Source organism: Lissotriton helveticus, chromosome 5_1 (assembly GCF_964261635.1).
Source record: "Lissotriton helveticus chromosome 5_1, aLisHel1.1, whole genome shotgun sequence".
NCBI classification, from domain to species: domain Eukaryota; kingdom Metazoa; phylum Chordata; class Amphibia; order Caudata; family Salamandridae; genus Lissotriton; species Lissotriton helveticus.
In genome coordinates, this window is record NC_136065.1 from 1,423,468,540 (window position 1) to 1,423,488,745 (window position 20,206).

A 20,206-nucleotide genomic window follows, 5' to 3' on the forward strand; every position below is an offset into this window, starting at 1 on the left:
GAGTGGGCAGCCCTGCCGCATGCCTCTCGTGATGTTGAAAGATTCTGTCAGTACACCATTAATTAACAGCCTTGCCGATGGAGCCCCGTACATAAGAGTAATGGCTCGGCAAAAGCCTTCACCAAAATTGAATTTCTTCAAAACGGCTGCTAAGTAGGGCCAATTGACCCTATCAAAGGCTTTTGTTGCGTCTAAAGTAAGGGTGGTCAATGGAAGGGAGAAAGCTGAGACAATATCTATTGCCCCCACCAAGTCATGTGTTAGATCTGATAACTGACGCCCTTTGATGAAACCTTTCTGATCCTGGTGTATAATTGCGCCAATTACATACCCCAATCTCGCAGACATGATGGTAGCAAAGATTTTATATTCAAAAGCGAGATTGGTCGATAGGAACCACACTCGGTTCCTTCCCTGGCTTAGGGATCAGAACGATAGACGCCTCTCCCCAGGATTTTGGAGGAGCTTCCCCCTTCATGAGAATAGCATTAAAAAGGGACGTCAATGTAGGGAGAATAACACTACCTATCGCTCAATATAACTCTCCAGGTAGTCCATCAAGGCATGCCGCCTTCCCTCGTTTAAGTTGGCCTATGGCTTTGGTCACTTCGGCCTCTGATATCTCCATCTCTAAACAGTTGCTCTGCACTGTTGAGAGGCTTGGCAGAGAGATCTTATGTTATGTTATGTTATGTTATGTTATACTGGGGTTTTATATAGCGCACGGCTACTCAAAGAGTGTCCCGGCGCTTTGTTTTGCAAGCTATCTACAACACAACAAGAGGAAAACCGATAAAAACAGAAAGGAGACCAACGGAGCTCAGAGAAAAACTAAGAGGTGAAAAGCCAAGTTTTGAGCCCCTTCCTGAAGGCCAGCAAGTTTGGAATACTGCGCAGGGCAATTGGCAGCTTATTCCATAACTGGGGCGCCAGTAGTCTAAAAGAGCGGCCACCGATGCGTGCCCTCTTCACACGAGGCACTACAACAAGAGACAAGGATTCTGACCTCAGCGACCTGACTGGATGGTAGAAGGTCAGTCTTTTTTGGAGATATTTCGCACCGGAGGCGTGCAGGGCTTTGTGCGCCAGAGTCAGGATCTTAAAAATTATCCGCTTCCGGACAGGAAGCCAGTGCAGTGCCTCCAGGAGACCCGAGGCTCTAGTACGGCGAGATAGTCCAAAGATGGCCCGAGCTGCTGAGTTCTGGACCACCTGTAACCGTTAAAGCAGATATTCCGGCAGGCCGAGATAGAGAGCGTTGGCATAGTCAATTCTCGAGCCAATTATCGCCTGCACGGTGGTCTTCCTGTGTTCCTGCGATAACAAAGGGAGGAACTTACGCAACATCCGGAGCAAGCCGAAACAGGTGCCCGTGAGACCAATTATCTGTGAGCGCAGTGTGAGGCCGTTGTCAATCTTAATCCCAAGGTTTTTCGCCACCTGGGACGAACTTGCTGGTGGAAACATGTTCTCAGGCCACCACACTTTCCAGTCCGGATCCGAACTGCACCCGAAAAAGAGGACCTCAGATTTATCCGAGTTGCACTTGAGGCTGTGATGTAGAAACCACTGAAATACAGCCTCAAGGCAACCCTGGATCCTACCTCCATCGAAATCCGCACCCCTCTCGCAGGTGAAGAGGAGCTGGGTGTCATCAGCGTAGGAAACGATCTGAGCCCCGAAAGACTCCGCCAGAGCCGCCAGAGGGGTCATGAAGATGTTAAATAGAGTTGGGCTCAATACTGAGCCCTGGGGAACTCCGACACCCAATGGCGACATCTCGGCGGAGCAGGCGGAGGCCCAGACCGTTTGTCGACGGCCTGCCAGGAATGATCGAAACCACTGGAGCACCGTCCCCCTGAGACCAATCTCTGAGAGTCTTGCAAGGAGGCCCTCATGGGGGACGGTGTCAAAGGCCGCCGACAGATCTAACAACACCAGCATCGCCCTGCCACCCGAGTCCAGCACCTCCTTAATCGCCTCCGAAACCTCCAGGAGAGCAGTCTCGGTGCTAAGATTGGTGCGGAAACCCGATTGAGTGGGGTGCAGTAGACCATGGGACTCCAGATAGTCGGCCAGCACCCTGTGCACATGCTTTTCAATGATCTTCGCGAAAGCAGGCAAGAGTGAGATAGGCCTGTAATTTGCCAACACCTCCACATCCAAACCGGGTTTTTTGAGCAGGGGGATAATCATTGCCTGCTTCCAGGACTGGGGAACCACACCCTGTACAAGAGAGCAATTCAACAGAGGGTTCTGCTACGTATCCCTTGTCACTTGGTCATTAGAAATATCCTCTCTATAAATCCCCTCAAAATAATCCAGAAAGGCACTCCCAAACTCCAAGTTAGAGATCCTAGCTGCGGCCTCCCCTTCCACTTTTATCTCTCTGATATAATTTTGGGCTTGGTCAGCCTTAACTTTCCATGCCAAAATCCTACCTGCTGCCTTGCCTAATTCAAAATGGGAAATCTTGCTGGCCTCCCATCTCCTAACCACCCTCTCTTGTAAAATATCCTCCAGTTGTTTCCTCAACTCATCCAACTTCCTTTGCTCGGCTGGCAAGCCCATGGAGGAACCGAGCTTCTGCTCGATTAGATACATCTACTGCTCTAAACTCTTTATCTTCTCCCTATATAACTTCCGCCTGTAAGAGGCTCTGTTGGTGATACTGCCTCTCAAAAAAGCTTTCAATGCATCCCACACAGTGGGTAAGGCAGCAGATTCTAGGTTAATCTCTAAGAATGATGTAGTCTCTGTTACCAGGAACCTGACTTCTTCGTCCTCCAAAAGAATGGTCCGATCAAAGAAAGGACGGATGTTTAATCTGCAAGTCTGAACTTAGAGTAAACATGAGAGCCGAGTGGTCGGATAAGTGAGAAGGGAGGTATTTTATCGCAGTCAGTAAATCTTTGAGGCGATAACTAAATAAGGCATAATCAATTCTTGATTTATGCTTATATTTAACATTCCAAAAGGAGACCCCCAATTTATTGCCCACCCTTTCCCTCCACAGGTCTGCCAGACCCAACTGTGTCATTATAGCTCGAAGCGTTTGTCTTGATTTGGAAGAGATGCAGGCTCTAGAATTGGTGGATTTATCTAATTTTTGGTTGAGGACAATATTAAAGTCACCCATCCAAATTACTGGATCTTGGGAGGTGACCAAATGATTCCTGAAAATGTCCAGATAAGACGGATCGTCTAAATTTGGGCCATAATATTCCACGAGTGTGCAAATCCAGCCATCTACTGAGGTTCTCAACAGGAGCCATCTCCCAGAATGATCCTCTTTATAGTACAAAATCTGGACTTTCGCTGATTTAAAAAAAATAAAGAGTACCCCCCTGATGTTTGCATTGTGATCTGTACATATAAATTTATCGACCCATCTCTGCTTTCTTAGTAGTGTGATAACTTCTGCTTTAAGGAGGTGTGTCTCCTGTATGTCTCCTGTATGACAATGATCTGCGCGGGGGAGTCTCTCAAATATTGTAAAATACGATCTCTTCTACTCCTCACGCGCAGACCATTCACATTCCAGGACATAAATTGAATGGAAGTCATGACTTTACTTCCATCTCTATCTCCCTCACCATTGCAGAGCTCTTCCCATAGCCGCGATGGCCTGAGTTCGGCCACCTGGCAGTCCTAATGGAAAGAATATATATACAGCTCGGACACATAGAGAGGTTGAAAAGGACAGACTCATGAGGATTTCTTACCATTTTTGTCCCCCACCCAAAATTAACCCCACCCGTGCCCCCCTCTTGGAAAACCCACCCAAAACTTGCTCCGGCCTGGTGTATTGCCGGATTTACGCCCTCTAACAGCCCTCCCCCTTCCGCACCACTTGTGCTACCGGGCCCATACAAAATTGCCTACCAAAGAAGACGGAGAGAACCCTAGAGAGAAGCTTGACTAGTGTTAGACAGGGAGACCCCTTATTTTATTTCATTCTTATTCTGTTTCAATTTATATAGGTTTTTAATACTTAATAACACCTATTTGTGATTAATTAGATCGGTTCTTTAAAATATATATTTATTTATTTATTTATTCAATTTTTCTTTCTTCATTTTTATTTTAATTTTATTTTTCCCCTCTTTTTTTCCTCCCTTTTTTCTCCTTTTTTCCTTTCTTCCCTATTCGCTGACCCTAGAAAGGAAAGTAGCCTTCAACCAAGGGTTCTCAGCCTAGAACAACATACGTATATAGGCGATAACTGGAGCGAAACCAGGTACTAGGACTACAGCTAAGTGATTCTATATTAACTTCCACTCTGAGAGCAAGAGTGAGTTCTGATAGACTCCAGTAATTCATCGGCCTCTAGAGGGGATCGAATGTTGTGCATTTTGTTGTTGTACATTATACGTAGAAATGCGGGGAACCGCATCTGCACCGTTGCACCAAAGGACCTAAACTTGTCCATTCTCTGGCCGAGCTCCCACTGCCTATCTAGTGTAGATTTAGAAAGGTCAGACCGCACCTCGAAAGAGAAGTCTGGGCCCTTTAACGTTTTAGCTTTCAACGCGAGGTTCAAAATCTTTCTAGATTTGGTTCTTCCAGGATTTAAGCGAAAGGGAGCCCGATGTATCCGTTGTATGTATTTCTCCAGATCTTCAGCTGTCTCTTCGAGCTTAGGGAGTCTTTCAATAATTTAATCACAAAGTCCTTGATGTTTCCACTTTCCTTTCGTTCCGGGATTTTCAAGAGCCGAAGGTTGTTACGCCGTGAATAATTTTCTAACGATTCGACCCTCTCACGCATAGCATCCCCCTCTCTTCGAAGATTTTGAATTTTTCACTCAGCGATCTCTAGGTTGGATTTCAACAGCCCCACAGAACTCTCCAGCACCTCTGTTCTTTCACATAGGCTGTCCACTTTCCTCTCAAGGATCTCGCATGATGCCCTTATCTCATTCTGGTTAGTCTTAGAAACCAAGAAATCGCATCTTATCTCTTCCTTCATTGATGTAATTGAAGCAACAAGGGCATCAAGCGTGTTTCCAACCCCCTTTCTGCCCAAATCATCCCCACCATTGTCAACAGATAATACATCTTCCAATGCTGTTGAAATAACCTCAGCACCCCCAGTAGCTTCGGCTGTGACTCCCGGGACGAGAGAGGGTTCGGCCATCCCTGACTCTATAATAGAGGAAGATATAGGCTCGGAAGGTATGGGTGCAGGTGAAGATGTGGGCATAGGCATAGGCATAAGCGTGGGTGTAGATGCAGCCTTAACTGGAAAAATATCCAACACCTGGGGTAACACTTTAAAAAAGGAGCGCAGTGAGGGGGTGACACGTACAGTGCTGTTCTTCAAGTGCTTATTGTTAGCCCCTCTCTGAGAGCTGCCCCTGGTTTTAGTATCTCTACCAGCTTCCTTACACCTAGTCCCCTGGTTAGCACCTTTCTCTTCCCCAATTCCAGCCTTACCCTCCACTTCCACAACCTTGTCTGCCGCTACTCCTTTCTTTGTTGATTGCTCAACCCTTGCAGTGCCTTCTGGGACCTGTGGTTATTTAGAGGTTTTCTGTCCTCTTCCCTGTTTTCTGATTGTGTTCTTAGGAGCCTGCTTTTTATTTATAGATTTATTTGTGCCCTTGTTTCGCCCCCTGACCTTACTTCCAGGTGCCACTGCCGCTCCTGATACCAGTTCCTCCAGTAATTCGCAGTCCACCAGTTCTCCAAACGCTCCTTCCTCATCAAGAATGCTGCCAGCCGGAACATCGGGACCCGCCGAAAATGCACTAGGGAAAACCAACCGATAGCCGGCAGCCTCACCCACCTCACCACCACCCGATCCTCGTCCAAGGAGCCCCCGAGCTGCCACCGTGCATCCACCCCAGAGCTCCAGTGCTGCTCGTCTCCACAGAGGCAAAGAGGCGGGGGGGACGGATCGTGATCCAGCGGCCAGACACATCCGCAAAAGATCTGAAAGGCGAACAGCCGAAAGGAAAGCAATGCGACGGTGCCTCTCACTAGAAGCAAAAATTACTTCATCACTCCGCTTCGCTTCCTCTAGGCAGGTTCGTCAAAGAATCTCAGCATTCTGCCCCAGCAACACCGCGGTACCTCAGGAGGCTCTTAGGAGCGAGCGAGCCGCGCTAGCCTGCGGCCGCCATGTTTTGCCAGACGCACTCCGTGTTTTTGTGTAGCTAATGCCCACCCTATCTTGAGGAATTATTACTCTAATCTTTACCCACATTCCCCGTGGGTAATCAGATTGATTTAGGATGGGAATATGCCACTTGTCACACTGTTGGCTTTACTTAACTAGACAACCAGGGAAGATGTCATTGCATTGTGAACTTGGTTGCTTATGGACTACTGTATCATGATAATTGTGTAGTTCCCTACATTTACACCATCATTTTTTCTTGATGAACATACGGACCCTTGCGACCTACTGTGCTTATTGGTGTTTTCTGTCTCTTTCTCTTTTACCCATACATCTTTAGCTTGTACTCTTCCGCTTTCGAACATTGATTGCCAAGATTTTAGTTACCCTGCCGGGTTGGAATTATCACCAGATGTGGGGTAAGAGTGTGTTTTGCCTATTACCACATACATAGTCTCAGTTCAATTCGGTCCCAATAGCGGGGATGTACTAATACCCCTCTGTCATTCCTTTCTCTCGCCCGTTCTTTTAGTTCTCCAATTTTTGGATTCAGCCACAAAGGTATCGCATAGACTATATCATAGTAGAAATTGTAGTCATTTGTCACTGAATGGGTACTGTCAATGACTACCACTTTATTTGTATATATGTATACCCCTTTTTTTGGCCCCCCTTCACCGACACTGGGATCAAATCACCTACAGCTCCTTTAATGTTGTATATGCTGACACTAAATTATGAGTGAATATGTCAATATGTAGGACCACACAGGAAATTTCCTGTGTGTAATTTCTATTATCAATTTTATAATTTCTCTCTTGTGGTTTCCACGCGTGCTGGGTGACGGTAGTTTAACGTGCCACCAAATGTGGGTAGCTGTCTTGTTATGGGCATGGATTCTCCATCCCTTGTTCTGAGGTCATATTTTTCTAATTCCCAGCCCCGAAGAGTTGTAGAACACTGTTTTCTACGACGAAACACGTGTCGGCTGGCTGTTTGTAACTTATGCCTGATGACCAATTAAAAAGAAAAAAAAAAGAAAAGACTCCAACGTTGAATTGGTCCTATTACTCCTAAATACTCATCCATATGATATGCTATTTGATATGAGTGCGCAGGACTGTTGGCAAAAGGAAATTAGTTGTTAGCATTCCAGCTAAAGTGGCCATGCTGATCTCTGGTTGCAAAACAGTTTCTTCCCTTGTTTGACAATCTTGCCATTTCAGCCACATCACTCAAACATCCAGTATCCATTCTAACTTCTTTTGTATATTGTCAAGGAATATCTGTGCTTCATCACCTTACCATTTGACCTGGCAAAGCAACTTTTAAATTTGAGAGGCCACAATGGAAACAGGTACTCCCGTTTTCTCTATCTCTTATTGACAAGACCTCATGCCTGGCAGGAACAAAAGAGTAATCCAGAAACACTGCAAATCAAAAGATCTCAGTTGTAAAAAAAACAAAAGTGTCAGGGCAATAGACAGCTTTTTTTCTTAATCAAAAACCCTTGACAAAATACAATTACCTTTTTTAGGGGCATATCTTTTTTTATGTTTTGCAATTGGAATTCTGTGTGCTTAGGCAACCGAGAGCAGCTTTGGGTTAGATTTCTTATCAATCTGCAGCACTTCTTCCAGAAAGCTAACGATCCATGTAATCATTTTGACACCTTCAGTTTGCCCTTCTAGAACGTTCAGGAAGTCCAACAAGTCAAACATTAGATCTGTGAGATCTATTTTGTATATCTTCAAATTTACATTCCATGTTTTAATATGGTATTCTGCTGTGATGTCTCCTCTTTCTTTTTCTTTCTAATTTCCCAATTCAGTCATCATATATAGCTATTCTAGCACAAATCATTACTTCCCTCTCTCATTGCTCGTCCACTCCCTCATTCAAATACTCTACATTTGTAATGTCTTCCATCTGTTGTGGGTCCAGAATTTTGTAGAAGGAATATTGAGTGGTCACAATACCCTGACCAGAATATCGAGAACTAAACAATCAACAACAGATGAGTATGTATAGATTTAATATTATATATATATATATATATATATATTATATATATATATATATATATATATATATATATATATATATATATATATATATATATATATATATATATATATATATATATATATATATATATATATATATATATATCTTCAAGGTTTGTAAATGTGGAGTTAAGAATACTAAATGTATACCTCCCTCTGTGCGCTTACATTCTCTATATTTTTGTTGTCGATATTTTGGTCAACATATTGTCACCACTCAATACTCCTTCCACAATTTTCCAGTCTGCAACTGTTCCATATGAGTGGGTTTCATTTCAGGATAGTTCCTCTGAGGGTTTTAGCTAATTTTCGTCTCATTCATGGGAAAGATCAGTAGGTCTCCTGTGTATCTCTCCAATCTGCTGCTTGCTTTTTTCATGTTCTCTTCCAGACTTCAGTGTTTTCCCCAATTTATCTTAGTGAAATGTTTCCTCCAAAATGTTGGTAGCAATCGTTTTAGACGAATGGTAAACAGGTAAAAATCTCGAACTTTCCTGTAAAACATAAGCTACATAATCAAGTGAGGCTTTGAGTTCGCTTAACTTTTTTTAATTAGGCAATTTGTAGCTGTTAGACAGTCTAAGTGCTGTTTCTCCTCTCTAAAATAGAGGCGCATCTACTTTGCTGATGTCCGCCTTCTGTTGATTCTCTTGTAGGCCCCTTTTGTGTCTCAGATTACCTGCCGCCTTCTCCCTGGTCTCGTCATTTATGCCTGGTTTGTAATTTTTTGGGCAGGTCATTTTTATGCTCAATTTGACCAATTCTGTTGTGGCGCCATATTAAAGTCCTCCAAACTGGATACTTTCCTCTTAACCTTTTCAGTCTCAAGGATATTATCCTAAGATTTTCTTTAAACAACATTATTATTTTAAAAGTTATTATTTAGAAATGTCCTGATTGTCTGCAGTATGATAATGATAAAGAGAAGCTGCATCCAGGAGATATGCATTAAATGAAAGTTTTGGTGAATTATCTTTCCCTGCTTAATAGTTGTTTCCCTGATTACAAATAAAGATAAACTGTCTTCATTCCTGTTTAACTTTGCACACAAGTTTTGTTTACATGTATCTCCGCCCCCGCAAACCCCATACAAGTTTTGACTTTTAATGGAGTTATACCCATAGCACATCACACTGTGTTTACACAGTATCAATGCCTACTTTATTGTGGCTTCAGATCAACCTAGAAAAAGATTATCTATATGGTTTGCTTCTTGGTGCCAATTTAGTGATTACAAAATTATTTCATTGGTATCGGTTAAAGACAGGTTTTGATGTCAGAATAGGACATGTGAAGCGCTTTAACTCTATCGACATGGAAACATTAAATCAATTAAGGGGTGGTGATACAAAAATCACATGAACACAGAAACATGCTAATGGTTACTGTATGGACTCAAGTGAATTTCAATATGTTTAATTTTGCAGAGTAATGAAACCTCATATCTTGCAAACGTTACCGAAGATCGAGACATATATCAGAATGCCAGTGGCTCCGCGGTGAGAAGAGACTCGATCGTGTACAGCACTGTTGTTTTCAAAGAGAGCAAACAATCCCCAGACAGCAAGCCACCAAAGTCCGAAGAGGTCACATATGCGTCTGTCAATCTCGCAGCGAGAGACGCACAGGTTGTATCGGACACATACGCGCAAGTTATCAAGAAGAAAGCCTGACTGTAATAGAACGCACGAACAGTACTGACCCAAACGTTACCTCAGAATGGACCGCCTTATGTTAACATTGCTTAGTTAACTCTCGATAGGAGGCCTGCAAATGTGAAACCTTATCCAGTTTCTTTTATGAGGATCAAAATTGGAGTGTAACTGAAATTTGTCATTTTATTCATTTCAACAGTTACCTCCATGTAAATGCATTTATCTGTAGCAGGGTGTTTCACTGAAACTTAGTTGTAAGTGAATTCTCCACCAAAATATAGGTTTCTTTTGAATGGTACATTTTGTGGCAGTTCTGACCAGCTATATGAAGATACCAACATTTGAAAACTCTTTCTTAAATTGGTGGAAGTGGACTGCAATAGTTTTGCACATTTTTTACTTATATCTTCTATGCAAAATGTCATGCTTTTTGAAAAAAAAATAATCTTCTATTTATGAAATGCTAAACCGCAATCACCTCTTGTGAACGGGTCACTATTTTGTTATTCTTATGTTTTTCCTTGAAATACATTCATGAAGGTATTGAAAAGTGAATATAAAACACACAGCCATACAACTGGGTCATCTTCACAATAGACAGTAGGCGCTTGCTTTGTGCCAGTTGCTTGCCAGGGTGGCACGGCATACTGACAAGATGTAAGAGCATTTGAACTACGTATTTCGTGTTATATGTTAGGGTGTCCGAAGAAGAGCAAACAAATACAAACATTAAATAATAGAGATATCGATTTGAACAAAAAAACAGAACCCACATAACTGCACCAGTCATAGTTAGTAGCACTTACTATAACTTGCTCCCCCGCCATGCACTGCTTATGACCTCACTTATGACATCACTCATGACATGTTCTACAACATCATGTATGACATCACTGATGACATCTTAAATTACATCACTCATGACACTACTCATGACGTCATCCAGTGAGTGTGCAAGTTTGTTTTTATAGTTTAGAGTGTGGCGATAACTACCATATTACTTTTCCACTTAATTTTGTACAGTTTGGGTTCAGCTAAAGGGTGTAAGTATTTAGAAAATGCATGTCATCCTAATGCTGCATAGCTGTGTGGGGTAGGCTTATGTTCATTATGTTCTACATAAGTATTTGGGTACTGCAGAAAAAGTTTGCAGGAGGGCAAAGATTCTACGCACTACAGACTAAGTATTGTAAGCAGCCTTGAGTTATTGAAGAGAATCGTCTCAGCATGACAATTTCTACTTAACATAAAAGACTATCTGCACCAGTGATTAACTGATGCACGTGTGCTTGTTTTGCTTTAGAAGATAGGCTATCTGTAAAGGTTTCACCAATGTATGAACTGTGAAGGTAGTAGACTGTTTAACACCTTCAGATATTGGTTAACTTCAGCGAATAGGTTCTTTTTTTACATTTGTTGCATAGAGTGTGCACTGTCCTTAGTAGATATTTTTTAATAGCATGTGGTGTTTTTCTTGTGAACGTTGCTTTTTTTGCAAACAGTGTGGTCTAAAGTAAACTCTCTCAATAGAGTAATAGAGTAAACACTGTTCACAGTACTCAGTTCTCTACTGATATCAACTTAATTTCTTAATTTAGGTTTGGTGTGTGGCAGAGGTTTGATACAGATATAAGCTGTCGGTAGTAGGGCATTTGTTTTGGAATTGGCATTCAGTCTTTTGGTTTTCTTTGAACAGATGTATACAGATTTAACATCATACTCAATGAGGGTTTCCCATATATCTGTGGTTGCTTGTTAATGTGAACGATGCTACGTGTAAAGCCATAGCAATTTATCCAGCATGATGAGAGAAAACAAACTTTGGATGATGTCATCAGTAATGTCATCAATGATCTCATTTGAGATTTTATCAGTGATGTCATAAATGATGTCATCGCAAATGTCATGGGTGATGTCATATGTGAGGTCATAAGCAGGGCATGGCAGGTGCGCTGTCATGTGCTCATACTAGTTCCGAATAGGAACAACACAATTTTACATGCTCAAGTTTTTAAGTTGCCTTCTTTTCTTAAACACAATGACATTTAACACACATTTCATTGCATGTCTGAGCAGGATAACATTCTCGGAAATCCCATTGCTTACATTCCCACGTTGTAGGAATATGATCACAATACCTTGAACATTCTGTACAAGGCCTAAGTTCTTTATGCAAAATGTTGGTATTATTGTCCATTCTGCGAAAAGCTTTCACAATACAATTAACAATAGTGGCCTGACTGGAACTTCAGCATGGTAACATCGGTGATATTTATTATATAAACAGCATCACTTCCTTGGTTAGTTAGAGGAGTATTGTGCTGGTACTGAGAGGTCGCTACATGCCAGAATTCCACCCCAGCTGATTCCTGTCTACCTCTTGCGAATGATGCAGCCCACCTTCCCACTCAGACCGGCATTGTGATGACACTTACTCACAGGTAATGGAGAGGTAGATCACCCTACAGGACATGTAACAGATTCACCTACCCTAGACATATTAGGATAGGTACCACTGGGTAGGAGTACAATATATTACAGTACTTATATGCAAGCATATATTCACTGTTACAGCAAGATGCTTGAACTGTTTAACTTTTTCACCATTCTCGTAATGCTCATAATATTATTCTGTTTCTTTCTATTGATTATTGCAGTGCATGTCTTTTATACAAGAATCACAATGCTTCAATAAATATTGAATCACCTTGCTGAGTATTTCTTGTGTAACTCTTTGGGTCTGCATGAGTAAGAAACTGAAAAGTTTCTAGATCTGTTACCACAATTTCCTTGGGGAGTCAGGATTGTCATGTTCTAAGGTTTCACATTCCATTTGTTACCTTATCAGGTTAGTGGTACAAATGGGGCACTGTGAGCTAGCAGAACGTAGGCCAACATATCCTGAGCAGGTGCTCAGAATCAGTCTAGCACAATTCTGACATTTCAGTTGTCCAACAAACAGACAGTTTTACTTGGGAAAGTTTAAGCCGTATGATGGTGCAAGTTATAGTTAGCAGTGCTATCTATAACTGGTGAATTTCTGTGTTTGTTTGTTCAAAACATCAATGTTTACACTAACAAATTCACTTATCATGTTCCTCTAACGTATTATTTTTTTGCGAATTTCTAAGGTTAGTTTTAAATGAGATTAGATATTTTTACCACACCTAACTATAATGTTACTTTAATGTAACATTATAGTTAGGTGAGCCGAGTAGGAGCTCTACGGAAGAGCTCCTGGGTTCGGGATAACCAAAGTTGTTTAAATCCCTCTAAAAACCCTGCCATCCACCCACACCGACAGGTCACTGATGACCGGAATAGCAGAGAAGAAAAAGAACTGTGATTCAACCTCCCCCGGGAGTGATGACACCTGGTCAACACGACCTTTGCACGACTTCACCTCGACAAACCCATCGCTATGGGAATTGAGACCTGAGGTCTGCCGGGTCCTCTGTCTACACCGCCAGCTCGACCCATCCAGGACTTCGGAGGACACAGAACACCGGGACGTGGACTTGCTCTGCTTCGCCCGAGAGCTGCTGGATGCTCCCCCAGACGACATTGCCCAAGGGATCCTCTTGCCGCACACCAACTCATCGAGGTGCATTTAAAATCGCGGAACAGAGGTAAGATTCTGGACCCTCTGCCCGCATCGCACTCAGACTGTTGATATTATTTGTTTGCCTGCATCTCCCACGGGTGGTTGGTGTTGCTGCCTGCATCGCCTCCAGGTTGTCGGTGCTGTTTTTTTTTGCTTGCGTAGTCCCCAGGTTGCCAGTGCCCCCATATACTGCGCTGTACCCGCCTCCAAAAATCTGCACTGTTTACTGGATCAGTAAACAAGGTGTGGAGACTGCGTGTTCTAACATCGGACCGGACCGTCTTTTGGAGCACTATCTCTCGACCCCATGAACCGCGCTGCTCCGTGCGCCCAGGAACATCGAGGGAGGTGAGGACTGCTGAGGGTCTGAGCACGAGAGCTGGATCTGGGCATCAAACCGCTTCAAACGCACCCAAGACTCCAGGGAGTGTGATCACTCTGCCGGGGCTGCGGAGCTGAGCGGAGCATCATGGGACAACTACTTCCCAATCATTGTTATTATTAATCAGTGCTTTTGTTGTTCCAACTCTGACGGTAAACGCGACCCCCCCAAGAGGCCACCTCGACCCCCCTGATGTGGGAGGGGATTATCAGGAAAGGGGAAAAGTTAGGAGAAACACTTTCACAATCTCCCAGTATTTACCGGACATACAAATAAACGAATGAACCATGGCCCGGCCTTGACTGACCTTAAAATGGTGGCCGCCGCAGATCTCTTGAAAGAAAAATAAGGGCATCACAAAGGGATTCAGCCCTATGAGCCACACAGTAGTATTTTCTGACAATTTGACACTGCAACTTTAAATGCCACCCATTTGAGGCTATTTCATCTTTCACCTCATGGCTCTATCTTTTGGCTTATGTTGAATTTCCCTGCTTGATCTCAATCTCGTGGCGCCCATTTTGTGGTTCCCTTTCATTAAGGATCCTTTTTGGCCTCCATTTTGCCCTCCTTCCCCTTACTTTGATGTATAGAGATCGAAAAAGTACTTGCCCCTCCCTCTCACAAATTGGTGGCTATCTTTGAATGGAGCCCCGTCTACAACTCCACTGGTATTTCAATCCTGTTGTTCTCTAACTGTAAACCCCCCTATCTCTTTACCTCTTATCCTTCTCTTATATTTTGCTCTTGTCTATGCTTCGTCTCAACTTTATCCCCTTCTATATTAAATATCTATCCATTTCCTACACAATACAATTGTATTTTTAGTGTGCTATTTTTTGCCACCCCCCCACCACACCCCCATCTACCTTGCTTTGCTTCTCATTGTGTTTTTCACTGTAGTACGCTATCTATTTATGCAGCCAGTACCTTATTTAGTCTGTTGTTTTACTCTCTCTCTCACCCCTAACCTTATTCACATTGTTTCTCTCACTTAATCTTAACCTCTGAATGTTCCATTTGATATGTAATATCATTGTGGAGTAATTTGTCTGATTTTGTTGTCCCCCTCTATGATGTTCCTTTGTTTTGTTCCCCCCCATTTCCTATCCTTGCTATTTGCTTTTGGCCAAACGTAACCTTAGTGCGATATCTATGCAGCATGCACCGTATTTCGCTGGTGTTTCATTCTTTTAGCTGATTCTCACCCTTCCCATTATTAGTTTACTTCACATCTTTCTCATTCTTAGCATTAATCCTGATTGTACAGTTGGACGTGTTCTATTATTGTTGTTTATTTTATACAACTATGCTGTCGATTGCTGTTTATTTTATTTGATTTTGCTGTCCCCCCCATAGGATGTACTTTTATTTTGTTCTCCCCCATTTCTTTGCTGTAATTTAGTTTTTGGGCTAAATCTATCTCTTCCATTGTCCCGCCTTTCTATATTCCTGTTCTGATTAATCTTTTGATTTACTATGCTTACTTCTTCTCTCTCTCCATATTCTCCTAATCATGCCTCCCCTCTCTCTTTCCCCCTTTTCCTCAATATCATCTATCTCGAAACTTGGCCCCAACTCTTGCTCTTTCCTCTACCCCTCCCATCTCTCCAAGCATGGTAAGAAAAACTTCAAACACAAGGTTCTCAGTCTCCACCCTAAAACCTTATTTGCCGATTACCATAATAGCCTTAACTCCTCCTTAATCACCAACTACATCTTCTTTTCCAAGCGCCCGTCAAAATTGAAAAGCCTATTTCTTCGACACCTCCCTATCTCTACCTCTCGCAATATTCCCTAAGATCTGAAACTCTCCACCACTCCCTCTTCCTCCTTTCCTGGTGAAATTGATATTTCCATCTTCAAATCTGGAAACATTCTCATCCAAGCACCTGAAAACCACCTCTACATCTTTGAACTCCACTTTAGTGCCTTATCCCAATCCCTCGCTCAGTCCCTGAACCCTCCTCTCCCACCCCCTCATCTCCTAGCTCCTTCACCTCCCCCCTTGTCTCCTTCCAACCTAACTCTTCTTTCTGATCTACCTACAACCCCTCCCAACGCTAACGTCTACACTCAACCTCCACTGACTACCCGAACTTTCAATACCGTTACTAGCTCTGACATCCTACACCCCCATCCCCACTTTACCTCCTCACTGATTCACCCTCTCTTTCTCTCAGCCATGATGCACACTCACAACCGCAGCTGTCCTCCCTAGCTGACTACTATATTACCAGCACTAACTCCCCTCACCCACGTTCCACCTATCTCCTCTGATTGTATCCCCCACCTCCTCCCCTAACCATGATGTTCTCTCCCAATCACTACAATCCACCCCTTCTCCCAACATTATAACCTGTAATGACACCCCCATCTCCCAATCACCTAGTTTTTCTGCCTCTCTCAAATCCACCTCCACCAATGATTCTCACACCCCATTCTCTCACTCACACCATCCACTGTCCCGTCCCCACCCTCTTCCATCCTTGCCTCCCACACCTACGTCCCTGCTCCCTCATCTCTACATCCCCCAACACCTCACTCTCTCCGCCTGTCCCTTCACCCCATCTTCTTCTTCCTCCCCTGCCCCTACATCCTCCCCATGCCTCCCTGCCCACTCCCTCCCCCTATTAGGGTCTACTCCACCCACTTCTCTTAAGCCTCCAAACTTGTCCGATACTCTTGTTACCTGCATGCTTACTCCTGCCCCCCTTATAACCCCGCAGTCTTTAAGCTCTGCCAAACACTCCACTCCTTGTGATCTCCCCCGGAACAAACCCCCTCTCTCCTCCACTTCTAACAACTCTTCCTCATCTCCTCCAGCCTCTCTCACTGATCCCCCTGTCCTCTCCTGCAACCCTCAATGTACCTGCCACACTACCCTATACTGTCCCTCCTCCTTATTTACCAAACCTTCTTCCTAAACATAATGCCCATACCACTTCTACCTCCTCTGCCCCCCTCCCCGATATGAAACCCCCCACCCATCAGAACTCTCCTCTCCTCCCCCCCAGGTTACACCCCCCTTCCTCTCCCCAATCCCCCTCTTCAATAACTCCTACTCTGCACACCTCCCAAACACTTTGGATCCACTCCACTCCTCACTCCTTGCACTAGCACTCCTTAACGGTAAATTTCTCCTTTTGTCCCTTATTTTAGAACTCTCCTCCCTCAGATCTGATGTCTCACTCCTTGCTAAGGCCCATTCTTCTGATCACGCACACACATCGGTCCCTTCACTAAACAGCTTATCATCGCACATAAACACCCCTTTCACCTCCTCCATCAACAGCTCCCCTAGTATTGGTAACATTGATTACTCTCCACATGGCCCACCCTCCCTACAAACTTCCTCATCCCACCCAAACCCGCTGAACCTTCCAATGCCCCCCCACTTACACGGCAACTATGATCTCCACTCCTCAACCAGCTGCATGCCCAATATCCATGGGGTCTAACTTATCTCCGAACTCCCCTGTCTCTCCCCCTCCCTCTTCGTCCCCTCATCCCCCTTACCCGCAGTCTACTATCCCAGTTCTCTTGGGAACAAGCAAACTCCCCCTTTATCTGACATCACCTAGACCCCCTCAACAACTAACATCTATCCTCCCTGGTCCCCCCACCCAATACCCTGATTCTTCACCCCTCTACTGTATGTTGATTAACTGCTAATCCGCATCTTGCCATGCGACAGATATTGCGGAAACAATTCACAATGAAAACATCAACATCGCATTCCTAACCGAAACCTGGCTCAACCCCCACTCCACTCCTATCCTTGACTTGCTCATTCCTCCTGGATACTCCATCATTAGGAAAGATAGAATTGAGCAAATAGGTGGTGGCCTTGCCCTAATCTTTAAAGATTAACTTAATCTCAAGCTAGTCCATTTCCAGGACCCTTCCACCTTTGAATACCTTTGCACTGATCTTACTATTCCTGGCTCCCCCACCATTCATTTACATACTATCTACCACCCCTCCCGGCACTTCTATCCCCTTTACCGAGGAGCTGTCTGATCTTATCATTCAATCTTCGCTCACTCACTCCAAGAATCTCTTTCTTGGCGACTATAACATCCACTGTAATAAAATTGATGACCCTGCTGTCATCCTTTTTAAAGACACCATGGACATTACTGACCGGACTCAACTCTGACAATCCCCGACTCACTCCAAAGGCGCTACCCTTGATGCTATTATGACTAGCAAGGATCTGGCCTCTCTCTCAATGATCCTTCCTATAGACTGGTCTGATCATCACCTTATCCTCTTCACTTTGAACTGCTCTGTTACTCGCCCCACCCCTATCAACACTTTACCCATGAAACATACTCGTAATCTTCACCTTATCCCCCCTGGCAATTTGAAATCCTCAATCAAAACCTACTTACTTCTCCCCCCTCCCTCTCACACCACCAATGACTTAACTGAACATTACAACAATTCTATCCTTGAAGCCCTTGACCAAATTGCCCCAATCAAACTTAAACAACAAAAACAATTTCCTCCTAAATCCTGGTTTAATTCCGACCTTAATAATGAAAGACGATCCCTCAGGCAGTCTGAACGTTCTTGGAGAAATCATCCATCCCCTGCTAACCTGGTATTCCTTAGAAATGCCAGTGCCAAATACAAGAAGCACATCTTCAATGAAAAAGCCTCCTTCCTCCGTTCGCAACTTGACCAGGCTAGAAATCGTCCCAGAGAACTCTTTAGCATTGTTAAAAAACAAACGTCCTCTGGTCCCGCTAAAATACTAGCCACTGTTGAAAGATGCTAAGAAATCGCAAGCTCTTTTTAGAATAAAGTCAACTCGATTGAACTATCCTTCTCTCCCCCCTCTCTCATTCCAATCTCCCCTCAGCCAAAACCACTTCCCTAACATTCCCACTGCACCTTTTTTCTCTTCCCCCTCATGACAGGACACCTCTGTACCCCTCCCCCTACTCTACCCTGACTCCATTTTTAAGAACACCCATGCTAAAAACAATGCCTCCTGGAGTGAATTCAGTCCAGTTTCTGAATCTACTGTCCTCAACATCATATCTAAACTCAAACTATCCTCACACACCAAAGATCCTCTTCCCGCCCAGTTGGTTCAGGAACTCAAACACATCATTGCCCCCATTTGGACCAATATCATCAATTCCTCCTTTGCCACTGGTTGTGTCCCAGCATCCCTTCAACTTGGTCAAATCTCCCCATCCTTAACCCGACCGCTGACCCTAACAACTTTAACAATCTACGCCCTATCTCTAACCTTCCCTTCCTCCCTAAAGCCCTTGAAAATTGTGTCCTATCCCAATTAGACAACCATATCTCTTCCTTCAATCTCCTTAACGTTTTCCAATCTGGTTTTAGACAAGGATGCAGCACTGAATCTGCTATGCTCAGTATTACTGATGATATTCATCGCTCTCTTGACAAAGGCGATTCCTCCCTCCTTATCCTCCTTGACCTCTCTGCCGCCTTCAATACTGTCCACCATCCCACCCTTCTTAATACTCTCAAAGACTGCTTTGGGTTGGAGGGCACTGTTCACCAATGGTTCTCCTCATATCCTCAAAACAGATCCCAACAAATTAAACTCAGTCACTGCCTCTCCAAACCCCAACCTGTCTCACTTGGTGTCCCTAAGGCAGGGGTGCCCTCTATCCCCACTGCTCTTTGCCATAGCCATGGAGCCACTGACTGCCAGGATCTGTCAACACCATGCTATTAGAGGAGTGGGGTTTACTTCTAAGAGGTCTCTTAATATCGCTCTACGCTGACGATATCACGCTCTATTTCATTAACCCAGACATAAACAAATTTGGAGTGCTGTCTGGGATCAAGATTAATTGGTCCAAATCCAAGATTTTCCCCTGACAGATTGCACTAAACCATTCACTCTGGATTACCCACTAACCTGGGCTGATGGTCCAGTTAAATATTTGTGGATTTGGCTCAGCAGTGACATGCAAGTTCTATGGGAGATTAATCTGGGGCGTGCAGTCAGTTGGTTTGAAGGGAAAATTAACACCTGGTCAAGGCTGCCCTTGTCCTTAGCGAAACATATAGCTATAGCAAAGATGAATGTTATTTTATGTTATATTTAATTTGTACAGTGCACAGCTACTCGAAAGTGTCCCGGCGCTACCCACATTTTTGTATATCTTTGTCTACCTGCCAATCCCCCTAACAACAGCCTTTTTTAAGACTATGAGAACCCTAATGGTGCAACTGGGCCGGGAAACAGGTGAGGGTATCATGGGAACTCCTCACCCTACCTCTGAATCAAGGGGGGCTGGGTGCACCGGACATCCCCTTATACGCTTAATGCGCACAAGCTCAGTTCCTAAATCACTAGATATTTCCCACCCCATTCCAA

The 20,206-nt window shown here is 43.9% G+C and overlaps 1 protein-coding gene across 1 annotated transcript in view; it reads left to right on the forward strand.

Annotated features, from left to right (window-relative positions):
- The window catches only part of LOC144755464 (uncharacterized), a 204,535-nt gene extending 191,984 nt beyond the window's left edge, over nucleotides 1-12,551 (forward strand). Inside the window, exon 5 of the mRNA XM_078644424.1 lies at nucleotides 9,617-12,551. Within this exon, the coding sequence (XP_078500550.1) occupies nucleotides 9,617-9,862 (246 nt within the window). The 3' untranslated portion in view covers nucleotides 9,863-12,551. The remainder of the gene's footprint in view (nucleotides 1-9,616) is intronic.
- The last annotated feature ends 7,655 nt before the right edge of the window (nucleotides 12,552-20,206 follow it).